This window comes from Ochotona princeps, chromosome 21 (genome assembly GCF_030435755.1).
Source record: "Ochotona princeps isolate mOchPri1 chromosome 21, mOchPri1.hap1, whole genome shotgun sequence".
Classification (NCBI taxonomy): domain Eukaryota; kingdom Metazoa; phylum Chordata; class Mammalia; order Lagomorpha; family Ochotonidae; genus Ochotona; species Ochotona princeps.
In genome coordinates, this window is record NC_080852.1 from 25,684,585 (window position 1) to 25,698,542 (window position 13,958).

Sequence of the window (13,958 nt, forward strand, 5' to 3'; positions counted from 1 at the left end):
GCCAGTCAGTGCAACCAGGCAAGAAAAATAGATACACAAACATTGGAAAGAGGAGCCAGTACCATAGGGTACAAGCTTAAGCCTCCACCTATGGCACCAGCATCCCATATGGGTTCCTGTTCAAGTCCTGGCTGCTGTACCTCTGATCCAGCCCCCTGCTAATGGCCTAAGAAAGCAGCAGAGGATGGCATAAGACCTTGGGTTCCTATATATATTGAGAGACAGGAAGCAGCTCCTGGATGCTGGTTTCATACTGGCCTAGCTCTGGCCATTGAAGTCATCTGGGGAATGAACCATGGATAGGATGATCTCTTTATGTCTCTCCTTCTCTCTCTGTAAATCTGCCTTTAAAACAAACAAATTTTTAAACTACAAATATTGGAAAGAAAGACATAAAACTGTGTTTGTGAAACTATCTGCACTTACATACAACATTCTTGAGGATGTGGAAAACCTCAAAGAGGGTAGCTGCCCTAGTGGTCAAGACACTGCTGGGCCACCTGCATCCCTTATCAGAGTACCTGGGTTCAAGTCCTGCGTCTGCTCCTGATTCTAGCTTCCTGCTATTGCACACTCTGGAGACCTCATGGAGGGAAGCAGCCCTGCCTGTTTCAGGCATTTAGGAAATGAACTAATCGCTGGGGGATTTCTGCCTATCCTTCTCCGTATCTATCACCTCTGTGTCTATCTTCACCTCTGTTTTTCAAATAAATAAATAAAAATTAAAGAAAAGCAAAACTCTTAGAGCAAACAATGCCATGGAATATAAGATGAATATATAAAAGTGATTACATTTTCATAAACTTTTTAGAAATCTCTTTAAAATTTCCTTATATTACAATCCCAAAACTCAAAAGAGTAAGAATAAATATAGTGTAATATGTGCAAGACTATAAAATATTGCTGAGTAAAACTAAAAAAGAACTAAATGAATACTGCTGTGTTCATAAACTGAAAGGAACCAAGACACTGTTGATTACAACCAGGTAATCAACAGAAATGTCTGGAGTCCAGGCCTAGACCAACATGTACATAGTCAGGTGACTTCTTAAAAGGCTGTCATAGTGATTCAACATGGGGAAAAGTACTGGTTTTCATCAAGAGTGTGCTGAAACCACTAGATATCAATATGGAAATATATAAACCTCAATTTTGAATTCCCTTCACACACAAAAACCTGTTGCAGATAAATCATGGTCCCAGATATAAATGCTAAAATTATAAGTTCTTAAGCCTGTGAAAGACTACAAAGTGACCTAGAAGGGTATATTTGTGGCCTTGGTTAAGTAAAGTTTTCTTTACATAGACAGCACTAACTATAAAAGACAAAGCATCGATCAAATTAAAAAAAAAACTAAAAACTAAAAACTCTGCTTCAACAGAAGCACTGTTGATAAAATGAGTTGGTAAGCCAAAGTATAGAAGAAATATTCCCCATCCATATCTAGGACAGGGCCCAGCGCCGTGGCCTAGCGGCTAAAGTCCTCGCCTTGAAAGCCCCGGGATCCCATATGGGCGCCGGTTCTAATCCCAGCAGCTCCACTTCCCATCCAGCTCCCTGCTTGTGGCCTGGGAAAGCAGTCGAGGACGGCCCAATGCATTGGGACACTGCACCCGCGTGGGAGACCCGGGAGAGGTTCCTGGTTCCAGGCTTCGGATCGGCGCAGCACCGGCCGTTGCAGCTCACTTGGGGAGTAAAACATCGGACGGAAGATCTTCCTCTGTGTCTTTCCTCCTCTATGTATATCCGGCTTTCCAATAATAATAAATCTTTAAAAAAAACATATCTAGGACAATGGATGAGAATCAGAATATATGGAGAACTCCAACAACTTGGGAATTAAAAGGTAAATAATCTAATATTTGAAAACAGACTTAAGATTAGTCTGGCATTCATTTTTCCAACCTGGACTTAACACTTAACACTATGCTCCAGGTACCAAAGAGCCTGAACAGAATGGCCATGACCCAAGTTAGACACCAGAGACTCCAACTCAAAAGGGCCAAGACTTTTAACCTTCCCACAGTCGCAACCTGCCCCATTCTCCAATATAATCAAGAAACCCTATGTGGGTGTCCAGCCTCAGGGCAGTTCTAGTCTTGGCAGGGGCAGGGAAGGGGACATCAGGTGTCAGCTATTGAAGACAGGGCTCCGGCAGAACCTGCATGAGGCAGGGACAGGGGCTGAAAGCCTGTCTCTCCAGACTGCCTGACTCCCTGGACCCCGGAAGCCCAGCAGCCCTAGCATCTGCCTTCCCCACACACCTACCCTTCTCTCTACACCACAGCCCTTTGCACCTGCTGCTAGTAATGAACACCCAAGCAGTCTTCCCCCAACAGAGAGAAAGCCTAATTAAGGGACATGGAGAATTCAGCATGCAAGATTTAAAGTTATCTCAGGAGCTGGTGTCCCATATGTGGTAGAGTCAAGGGCTAGGTTCACCTCTGCCCAAGCCTTCCTGAACCCTGGAACCAGACCCTGCTCTGGAGGTAAACAGGCAGAAAAGAGAAAAAGGCACCTCCAGAAAACCCAATTTCCTGGGATCCCTTGAGGCTGCTTACACATTTACTGCCATGCTGGGGAAGCAGGTGTAAACCAGCACTGCCCAGGTAGGCTACCCGCATCTGCTCTCAGGCACTCAGAGGTCTTCTCAGCCACAGTACATTTGCACGAGCTCATGTCTCTGCCTGTGATGCCCTTCCTTTCACTCTTCTTGCAGCCAACTTCTTGTGAGTCATCCCCTTAGAGGGGTCATGGAAGCAGCAGTTCAAGGTTTCCCTAGCTCTGGGGTTCTTGTCTATCTTGCCACCCTGGCTTGGGAGTCCTGTCTGCTCAGTGTACCCCTGCCTGCCGCACCGGCAGACCTGCCCACAGGAGGTGGAGGGATGGGCTCTCCACCCTTCTCTGCACATTCCCCAAGTAGAAATTGGAAATTTTGTCCTGGTGCCATCCAAGCTCTAGTGACTGCACCTGCAAAATGGGCACAGCCTCTGTCTGTGATGGCTATGGAAAGAATGGAAACATATACAAAGTCAAGTATGAGATATGCCTGACACACATATTAGGAGCTTAAAATATGAACCCTGAGGCATCACTGGAGTAGATCAGGCTGCATATCAGGTAGCCCGGTCCCTTACTCACTGGGTCCTTCTCAGTGGGCTCTGGGATACAACCCCTCAACCTGTCCTAGAGGCCAGGTGAAGAGACATACTCCATGAGTCAAGGTCCCATCATCTGGAAGGAGGCTGAGCTGGAGGGACTCTGACACAGGAGTGGCAGAGGGGCCTTCCTTCTCCCTGCACAAAGAGCAAAGCCAAGGACAGGAGTGGGGTCTCATTTGCCTCATCCAAACAGTCCAGACAGCAGGAGCAACTTCTGCAGGCTCCCAATATCTCCCCACCCACCTCTATCCTCTTCGTCCCAGCTTTGCCTGTGCAGAGTGGATTTCCTGCCCAAAAGAGAGCCTTGCCAGTGCCTGAGACAACCGTGAGCAGCTGGCCAGTCCTACTGCCATGTCATGCACTGCCCACCACCCCATGCCCAGCTGAAACCCCCACGACACATTGGCCACTGTTTTCTGCACCGAAGGCAGGGGTAACAGCAGCAAGGATGACCTTGGAAGCCATTTGGCTACATCACAGCCCTATGTCCTGCCCTCGGTTTTCTGTGTTCACAGAGAATCCTAGTGCCTACCTTACAGGATTTGAGATGGATGCTGGTAATGTCTGGATCAGTGGTCCATAAACAATTTCAAGCACATGAACGCTTGTTCAAATGAAGTCTCAGAAGCTCCAACACATAAAATTGCTCTGTCAGAAGCAGAGGTGGAAGGCCCTGGGATACCTTTGCCAGATCCTGGAGGTCCAGGGAGCCCAGAGGGGAAACACCTGATACCAATGCTGGCAGCCAGCTGGCAATGCCACAGCAACAGAAGGAGGGAGATGGAATATCTGACAAACTGGCATTCAAAGCTGGGTGACTCCCTAGGGAGGCAGAGGTGGACACGGGGAGGGGCACTGCCACATGTGAGGGTGCTCCCGAAGAAGCTGCCAGCAGGTGCCCACTGTCTGAGTCTAGCACCCCACTCCGACTTCCTGTGGGAGACGAGATAAGGAAATGAGAGACTCCTTTGCCATGAATGCTTCCCACCTGTTGAACGCTCTGTTCTTTACACAGAACCCTGTACTTACCACTCCCAATGTTCTTCCCCTAAGTCTTTTTCTATCCAAATCTAGCTTTCCCTTTAATGTTGTCACCACCTCAAGGAAGCCTTCAGTGATTGTTCCCAGCCAAAAGCAGCAATCCCTCTCTGACAGCAGGGCCATGGCAAAAGGCATGAGGCTCAGTTTCCTCCATCTGTAAAATGGGAATGTAGAGATTGAGCAGATCCATGCAAAGGCCCATCTCAGTCCTGGCAAACAGCAGCCACTCATTGATGGCAGCTATTCATTGTGGTGTTTTTTATAGTCTATTCCTCCCCATCGCATCCCATCTCACCCCTGAGCTCCAGATGCTGGCACACAGTAGGGGTCCATCAAATGTTTACCCAAGTGACCAGCAGGTGGCCCCACACTCCAATTAACCTGTGCTGCCTGCTGCCTGCTCCTCTGCAATGGTTCCCTAAAGTCATGCAGCCTTCACCTGGTCAGAGGAAATAGAAAGAGGGTGGAGCCCAGTGCACCAGGCTGCTTGGCATTTTACCTAGCAGATGTTTTGTGCTGCATTCATAAGCTTGGCCATACCTTTCTTTTCCATCGAAGGCCTGCCTCCCTTTTGTGAGCATTCATCCCATTTAACAAGTAAAAAAACAGATTTAATGAAGTGTCTAACGAATCTGAGACCACAGAGAATTCCTCACAGTCCATACACTGGTGGCAACAGCTCTGCTAAAGATTCTCGAATCATCCGAGCCTGTTTCTTGATAGGAAACCTCAAAAATGAAACAGCCTTGCTCAAGCCCTCTTGGGACCAATGTTCAGGCTCCTAAATATACCCCCTCCCATTCTACACCCAGGCTGGGACCTCTGCTTCCCAGACCCTGCCCTGCCTGCTGATCCTGATTCCAAGGGGTAAGCAGCTGGCAGCCCCATGGGACAAAAGGCAGCTTTTTACCCTCCTGGGCTGGGGGCAGCCAGGGGAAGCTGGGGGCAGCTGGGAGTCCTGCCTCAGGATACAAAGACTCAAAGCCCAAGGCTTCCAGGCCCAAGGCAGCTGAATCTGCAGACAGCTACCGGTCCCACCCCACCCCCAAGCCCACCAGAGACAGAGTACCAAGCAAGACTACAAACACCAAGACCCCCTCAGCGGCTGCAGAGGGCTGCATTTTGAGACTGAATTGAGGGCAGAGAGGGGCTGGTGTAGAATAGCAATGAGCCAGGCTGCTGGAAGCCAGCCAGCATCAGGCTCTGAAGACACAGTCAGCAGGCTACCTTTCTCTCTCTCTCTCTCTCTCTCTCTCTCTCTCACACACATACACACACACAGATATATGTATGTGTGCCTCTTAGGCAATTATTCACTGAAAACTTCCATGGAAGCCCCCCAGGCAGCCCATGCTAATGTGTGTCTGAACTAGCTGCTGGGAATGTTGGCCACTTGGCTTCTTGGCTCACCTGAAAAATGGCCAGAAATTTCCTCCCATTTCACAGATAGTCACACTGAGACCTCAACAGCAGTGTGACCTAGCCAAACTTTGGCCTCCCAATCCCAACTTGTTGCAGTGACACCTAATACCAGAAACTGGGGGGCAGAATCCTCCTGGGCCCTTGGAAGTGGCCAGCCTGATAGGCCTTCCACAAACCATCTTTCCTGCAGCCCCTTCCTCTATGAAGCAACAGGCTGAGTATGACCAAGAAGAAGCCTTCCCTGGGTCTTAGCATGCAGATACCCAAGTAGATAAGATACAGCCCTCAGGACTTCTGCTGCTGTGGTTTTTCATGCGAAGGCCAGGGCAGCCCAGGAACAAGGCCAGCCCCGGAGAAGCATAGACTAGAGAGCTAAGGTGTAGAAAGGCACAGAATCCCTCTGACGAACCTGCAACCAGCCAAGCACGCTTCCTAGCCATGGGGATGTGTAAGTTTCCTCTAAGTCAAATTACTCCATGATGTTGCCTCCTCCTCCTCCAGCCAAATCCTTCTGTGATAGGCTACTCTTGGCCATGGTTCAGCCACATTTTGAGCTTCTCCCTCCCTGCCTGAAGCTTTTGCTTCTGCCCTTTTTGCACCCCACAGGGTATCAGGCCTGGGGGCGGGGCATGGTACCCAAGCGAGGGGCCAATTACAACCCCACAGCTTTGTGCTGGGTAGATGGTATCCATCTCGGCATTCGGCCACCACATTACCAAAATGTTAGGAGAGCTGACAAGTCAGCCAGAACCGCAGCTCCAGTAGGGTCCTAAGAATTAATCTGGCTCCACTCCTTGAGGCCCAGGAGGGGCCCCAGGAAACAAGAAATTTAGGGCAGCTCTGCTTTACACTCAGTCCACCCCGGGTTCTTCTAGCCTTCCTCACAGCTGAGGATGCTAGCAGCTGCCATGCACAGGGCACCCACCAAGCACATCACCACCATCTGGCCAAATTTTCCAGCAGTGGGCACCTTGGGCACTTGCCCACAGTTGAGAACACTGGGGCTGTGAAGGCCAAGGGGCTTGTCCAAGGTCAGTGGGACGGGGAGTGGCAGCACATCTCAGGAGCAGGTCTGTCATCTGCCTTTTAACATCTCCACACCCTACCCTTCACCCTGCAGGAAAAGGCAGCAAAGGACCCTGGATGAGCTCTTGGAAAATGGGGAGGTGTCAAGATAGGAGTAGGGGGGTGGCAGCAGGAGGGTACTGTAGCTAGAGCCCCCCTAGAGGCTGTCCAAAAGGGCTGAGTGCACTCTGCTGCTGGAGTCATCAAAAGACAGTCTTCAGCAGCCCGCCCCGCCCCTCCCCGATATTCTCGCTGCCAAATGAAATCTGGCAGCTTCTGAAAATAGCTCCACACTGCAGCAGGCACCCTGCCCGCCCTTCAGCAGGCTGGTGCGCAGCTGGGGGTGGCCGCTGTGGGCAGACACTGGCGCTCATGGGGCTGGGGGTGGGTGTCACACACATGGTGCACAGGGGCAGTGCAGAGCTGGGGGACATGTAGCAGCTGCCATTACTCAGTTCCTCTGACCTTCCTGCACCCAAGAAGGCCTCAGTGGCCCTGAAACCAGCTGGGCACATTCACCAGGCTCGGTGCAGTTAAGACTAGGTGTGAACAGCTGTCACTATGGTCCATTCACATGGACAAAGAGAAACCCAGGGGCCAGTGGCAAATGTCAAAATGGCCTTTATTCATATCTAGTTAGAAAACCCAGAGCATTGTCCCACCTGACATGGCCCAGCCACTGATTGGGGGGCCAGGAGCTGAGAACTTGACTGGGTGACAGGCACTGTTCAGGGTTGAAATCAGGCACTTCGCAGCCAGCCCAGGGCTCCCCTGGGCAGAATGAGGGCAGGGCACTGGGTGACCTGGGGCAACCCAGAAAGGGTCTGCTCTGCTTTAGCTCAGGCTGAAGCTGGCAGCAGCCTCTGTGAACATCACACAGGTCTGACCCAAAGTAGAGAAGGGATCCTATGGTCCTGCTCCAAGCCTTATACTTGCCATCACAGGAGGGGCAGGGCAAGTGAAGTGTCTTCACTTTTGTCAGGGTGACATTTTCCAAAGTGGAAAAGGGTTTAAAATGCCTCCCCCTGCTCTTGAGCTTAGAGGAGAAACCACCCTTGGGTAGACAGGAACAAGTGGGGTACTAAAAGCAGGGAATCCCGGGGAAAGAGCTCCAAGCACCATCTGACTGGCTGCAACAAGGCAGGTCTGGACCACCCAGGGAGGCAAGCAGCCAGGACCCTGTGGCCTCAGGGAGACCAAAGAGGGGATTGAGAGAAGTGGCCACCCTCAGATTGCAGAGGTAGGCCCTCTCCTGCTGCCTCCCTTCCTCCCTCCCTTGCTACTGCACTCAGCATGCACAGACAGCCATGCAGTCCCTGGTCACCATGGTAACCAATGGCCAATGCCTTTTCCAAGGCCAGGCCCATCTGCCCAGGCCCATGGTGGGTGTCTTTATAGAAGAAGAGAAGTCCACCACAAATCCATGGCCCAAAGGCCAAAACATGTCCCAAGGCAGAACAAAGTCAAGGCCTCCCCCGGGTCCCCTGCACCACAATTGCTGCAGGTGCTGTGGGGTGCTCCCCAGCCCCAGGCAGTCTCCTTCTCTTAAGTGAGACCCTGGGCAGGGGTTCTGACAAGAGGTGTGGGTCAGATGCTCCATCTTGAAGTCCCAAGTGACAAAACATAAGAAAATAATCCTGTCTTTAAAATGATGGCCTTGGGACCTGCCAGCCAGGACTTCAACAATCTCCAGTCTGTCAACAGGCTGACAGGCCTGGCTTGTCCAGGTCCTGGGAGCTACTGGTTGTTGCACCCCTGGGAGGCTGAGGGGCCGCCCGCCTGCTTCTTCCTCCGCTTGTTGAGGAGCCGGTTGTTGGAGGTCTTCAGGTCCTTGATCTTCACCTGATCGTAGTCCACCCGCATGGTGGCCAAGGCGCTGGTCATCTCCTCCTGGAGACAGATAGAGCATGGGCCTTAGGGGCCAGGCCCTCCTGCCTCAGCAGCCCCTTCATAATTTTAATGGGGTAGGCAATGGGTACCACAGTTAAGCTGTTACTAGGGATGCCTGCATCCTATAGTGGAGTGCCTGGGTTCAAGTCCTAGCCCTGCTTCTGAGTCCAGCATCCTGCTAATGTGCACCCTCATAGCCAACAGATGATAGCTCAAGGATTGGGTATCTGCCAGTTAGTGGGAGACTTGGATTCAATTCCGTGCTCCTTGCAGGCATCTGAGGGAGTGAACCAGCAGGTGGGAGACATTTCTCTCTCTCTATTTCTCTGCCTTTCATATAAATAAATACTTGAAGAACATCACACTATGTACCCAGCACAGAGCCTAGCCCTCCATGTCATGTGATCCTCACTACAGTCCTTTGTGGAAGATGTTCGGCTTTTCCTCTGGTGGCACAGAAAAGACCCATGAATCACGCCAAAGGCCAAGTGACAGGCCATAGAACAAATGCTCCCTCTCAGAACTGCACAGAATGCCACCTCCCTGGGCCTGGCAGACACCAGACTGCTGCCCATGCACTCAGATGTGGCCTCTGCTGAGCCTCAAGTCAAACTGACTTACTATTCAGTATCACTGGAAATAAGAGGTTATGGCCACCATTTAGGACCAAAACTGAGCCCCAGGTCCAAAGCTGCCTTCACTGAGGTAGGCAACCAGAAGTATACCCTGGGCGGAGTGGTGTGGTCCGAGAGTTTGGTATCTGGGTTGGACCACTGGCACAGCACTGCCACCTGGTGTCCCAGGCATGGGTAAGGGGCCAAAGACTCAGACCCTGCATAACCACCTCGAGGCCCTTCTTCCAAAGCCCTGGAGTGTGCAGGGAGACTAAGGAGTTCACTCACCTTGACTTCATCCCAGTGATCTTTGTCCTCCTGAAGCACCCGGGCGGTGTAAAGGGGAGTCGGTGGCACCACCATCGATTGCTGGAGAAGCCCCAAGACCATAGGTCAACACAGGAGAACTGCAGGACCCAGCTTCACCCACCTAACCCTGGAACCCGAGGTGCAGAGGTGGTGCAAATCATGGGCACTAGGGGGCGCTGGTACACACACACACACACACACACACACACACACACACACACCGCTCCCCCCCCCCCCCCGCCTCCCCACCCCACATATACACCACTCCACCCCCACCAACCCAGCACCATCATCCTGTAAGCTGGACAGTCCTGCCCAGTACCAGGAAGTGCTCACATTGATCCAGGGGTGGTTCATGAACTGTGCAATGGTCAGCCTCTCTGTGGGGTCTGTCTTCAGCAGGAGGCGGATCAGCTGTTTGGCTAGGAAGGCCAGGCAGAGGAGGAGAGAGGTGAGGCAGCAGGATTCCTCTGAGCCCATTCCCCACTTTCCATGGAACACAGACTTGGTAGGAGCCCTCAGAAATAGGAAGTCGATGATCACTTTTTCTTTTAAGGAACTTGGTGTCCAGGGCAACTCACTTAGAAGTAATAGATTAAAAAGCCAGGACCCCAGAAGGGAACATATGAATGAGAAACAGGAGTCGCAGTTTTAAGGAGTCAAGCTATGAGCTTATTTGGCAGATGTACAAACTGGGGTTTGGAAAAGGTGGATAGTTTCATCTCGAGCCAGAGCTGGGAAAAGAAAGGAGCAGGGGGCACTGGGAAGATCCAGGGGGAAGGCAGCGGGGGCTAGGTGGGATGGCTGGGCACAGAGGTTTACTCACCATCCTCAGACACATCTGACCATTCAGGATTGGGGAAGCCATACTGGCCCAGGCGGATCCTCCTCTTCATCCCTGGGGAGATGGCCTGGCCCGTGTTGGAGTAGAAGGGCGGGAAGCCACACAGGCTGGGGGAGGGAGGAGGTCGTTGGGCACGGGGCAGTGGGCAGTGGCAGGATGGACTGTGTCCCAAACTCCTGACTAGATTGACAGGCAACCAGGCATACTTCATGGCAATGCAGCCCCTGACCTTCCAAGCCCACCCCAGAAATAGCTGGACACAGGGAGACCTTCAGGAAACCTGAAGTCTGGTGGCCCATGACAGGAAGGGGAGGGAGGCCTGCAGTAGCAGTGGTACACACAAGCCCCTCCCCCAGGACAGGGAGGTGGTTGTGGCTCTGAGAGTGGGGGGGGGGGGCAAGGCTGTACTCACAGGATATACATGATGACACCCAGGGACCACATGTCACATGACTTGTCATACTTCTCTGGACCCAGGACCTCAGGGGCTGCCAGGGCAGAGGGCGAAGAAGGACTCTCAGACGCAAGAATCTTGGAGCGCAGGCAGGAAACTGATGCTTGTGCAAGGTGGGAACCATCAGGTGCCCAGGTTGGGGGATGGAAGGTGTCTGGCACCTTCTGGGAAGGAGACAAGTGTGTGACGTGGGAAGGTAAAGTGCTCAGGGGGAAATACGTTGCTTCACAGCCCCTGGCTCCTCAGACGCTCAGGCCTAAGCATCTCTGCCAGACCCAACCTTGGCTGATGGAGGAGACCAGGGTGGGGAAGGGGGCATGGACATTACCATGGGCAAGTAGGTACTAGCCCACTGACTGCCCTGTGTCCTTTGCCTTCTAGGATATAGCCTGGGTTAAGGTAAGGAGGAGCAAGAAGCAGAGCTGAGCTTTGTGGCCAGCGAGGTACCAACTCACAGGGCCTCAGTCTCCCATCTGAGTAATGGGGGCGGGGGGGTCACTCAGATTTCTAAGATAAAATAAAAAGGATCCATCCTGGTGGGCAGGGTGGCAGAGGGGGCATCCCCCTTTCAGCAGCCTCTGGGAAGCCTTCTGCCACCAGCTTGTTCCCAGGCATGGGTCCTACCAGCAGCAGGGGCTCATCTAGCTTGGGGTGGGGGGAGCTGAGGGCAGCTTTTTTAGGAAGCATGAATCAGCACACGCCCCCAGGGCCCGTCCATTCCCAGGGCCAAGGCATCTCTCCCCCAAAGCAGGTGAGGTGCCCAGCTTGCAGTTTCCTTCCAATGAAGCAGAAAAGGCCCACCCACTTTCTGAATATGAATCCCAGAAAGACAAAAACCGGAGAAAAACAACCGCGGCTGGGCTCTGTCCCGAGCCGATGGCAGCCTTTTATCACATATATATTTAGAGCTGCTGTGATGTCATTCAGCTCACAGGCCACAGCCAGAATTTTCCTGGATCTATTTTCAAAAGCAGAAGCTGAAGTTTGGGAGAGTATTTTTACAGCCTCCGGCCCCCCCCTCAATGTCACCCGCCTCCATGCAGACAGAATTCCCCCCTCCCTCCTCACTGAGATTTAACCCTTTGGTTTCTGCAACACACCAGCTGCCCTGCACCACAGCAGCATCCTGCCAGAGTGAGGAAGTACAAGCCAAGGACCCAGGACATACCCACATAATAGGGAGTATAGCAGGGTGTCTGCAGGGCACTTTGTGTGGTCTCCTTGGCAAAGCCAAAGTCAGTAAGTTTCAGCACTGCATCTTTCTCCTTGGATGTGTAGAGCAGGTTTTCAGGCTGAGCCAGGGAGGGAAAACATTGGTTTGCAATTAGGTACCACATGAGAGCAGAACCCCAAGGTGATCTCAGGTCAGACTCCCCACCTTCAGTACAGGAGGGAGCAGGTCTGTCATGTAAGGGTAGGAGCCTTGGCTGTCAACAATATGGTCTGAACACAGAGAAGACTGAGGTGGCTGGGAGGTGACACCTTGTTCACAGAGGGTGATGGCAGCAGGTGCTCACCCAAGGCTGTGCATAGGCAAGAATCACGGAAAGCTCAGGGGCAGAAACTCTCCTGCCAGAGTTGGTAGTGCCACCTGACATGCAGGAATGAAGGCATGAGGGGAGGCAGGTTATTTCCAAGTCTGTATGACCAAGTATGTGTCCCGTGCCCAGCCCCACATGGAGCCTTCAAGTCCTAACAGGGTAGCCCCAGGGGAGGTTGCTCAGGGAGCGACCCCACTGCTCAGATCCTAGTACCCTTGGGGAAGCAACTCCTCCTAGCTACACAGCACAGTGTGGCAGTGGAGAGGAGGCAACCCTAAAGCTGACTTCTCATAAATGGGTGGGATCCAGGCTCACAGACAGAAACAGGAGGGACCCTCAAAACAAGAAGAATGTGGTATTGGTTGAAGCTCTGGTTTGAAGCCAGTGGAAGCTATTTCTCAGGGTCTTTTTGATGTGATCTGACCTTGGACTGGGATAAAAACAGACAGGGAGGTTTAGTCTATGCCAGAGATTCTCCTATACAAGGGTTTTGTCTTCTTGCAAAATAAAAAAAGTGAAAGAAAAAAAAAAAGCAAGCAAGGGGAGGAAGAGAAGAAGAGAGGCCAAAGTAAAGCAAGGAGTCAGAAGGTGAGCCACGTGGCTCTGCACACATTCAAAACTGAAGGACAACTGCAGGGTGGGCACTTGGCACGGGGCTAAAATAGCCACTTGGGACACCTGGATCCCATATGCAAGTGTGCTCTCCATGCCAGCTTCCTGCTAATTTACATCAGCAAGTGATGGCTCACGGCTTGAGCCTGGCCCAGCCCTTGTTGATGTGGGCTTAGCACCTCCAGGGTAGCAGTCAATCATTTTTGCTCCTCCTAAGTATGCTATGTTGAAAAGAAAAGGAGGCCCTCTGGTTAGCGCAGACCAGAGCTGGCTGGGCCAGGGAGAAGAGGCTTGAAAGGCTGACCAAGGAGCTTAGCCTATACCCCAGAACCACCACGGATTGTGCAGTGGGATTACACCCCTGGTTTGGGCCCCCATCCTGGGCCCTACCACCTTACCTTGACGTCACGATGGGCAATGTTCTGGTTGTGCAGGAACTGGATGGCTGTGCCGATCTCCCGCATTATCTCCGCAGCCTCTGCACACACAGAAAAGGGGTGGGGGATTAGTGATGTTGCTTAGGAGGCCTGGGGATCCCCACTCAATCATTCTTCATGGGTATAGTCTAGCCAGTCACAGCACTCCTGCTCAGGCAACCCAGTTCTCGACACAAATGCTCCTAGCTCACCTGGACCCATCTCCTTGGGCCCATACTAGCTCTTCCCAGCTCAACTCCTGGTCAGCATGAAGGGGTTCTGAGGTCTCAATCCTTAAGCCTCAGAGTCCACCTCCAGGAAGGGTCACAGAGCCCTCATCCCATCCTGTCTTGCTCAGACTAGGACACAGAAGGGAACAGGGCTTGGCCAGCATCACCTGGCACCTTTGATCTACCCAATCCCCAATGCCCAACCAAGTCCTACTGCATGCACGCACCTCTCTCAGTGAAAGCCTGGTCACCACGCTCCTGAATCCTGCTGAACAACTCACCACCTTCCATGCTGCAAGAGAAGGCAGAGAATCTGGTAGCAGCCTGCCCCTGTCCACATTGTTAGACCCAGTGCTCC

At 52.2% G+C, this 13,958-nt stretch overlaps 1 protein-coding gene across 2 annotated transcripts in view; it reads right to left on the reverse strand.

Moving 5' to 3' along the window:
* Positions 1-7,293: 7,293 nt before the first annotated feature.
* Positions 7,294-13,958, reverse strand: part of MAPKAPK3 (MAPK activated protein kinase 3) — a 29,695-nt gene continuing 23,030 nt past the window's right edge. For both annotated transcript variants that reach the window (XM_058679073.1, XM_004581506.2), the window contains exons 4-11: positions 13,828-13,892; positions 13,353-13,432; positions 11,970-12,093; positions 10,760-10,835; positions 10,330-10,454; positions 9,840-9,925; positions 9,483-9,563; positions 7,294-8,580 (exon numbers count right to left, since the gene is read on the reverse strand). In XM_058679073.1, coding sequence (XP_058535056.1) covers positions 8,428-8,580; positions 9,483-9,563; positions 9,840-9,925; positions 10,330-10,454; positions 10,760-10,835; positions 11,970-12,093; positions 13,353-13,432; positions 13,828-13,892 — 790 coding nt within the window. In that variant the 3' untranslated portion in view covers positions 7,294-8,427. The remainder of the gene's footprint in view (positions 8,581-9,482; positions 9,564-9,839; positions 9,926-10,329; positions 10,455-10,759; positions 10,836-11,969; positions 12,094-13,352; positions 13,433-13,827; positions 13,893-13,958) is intronic.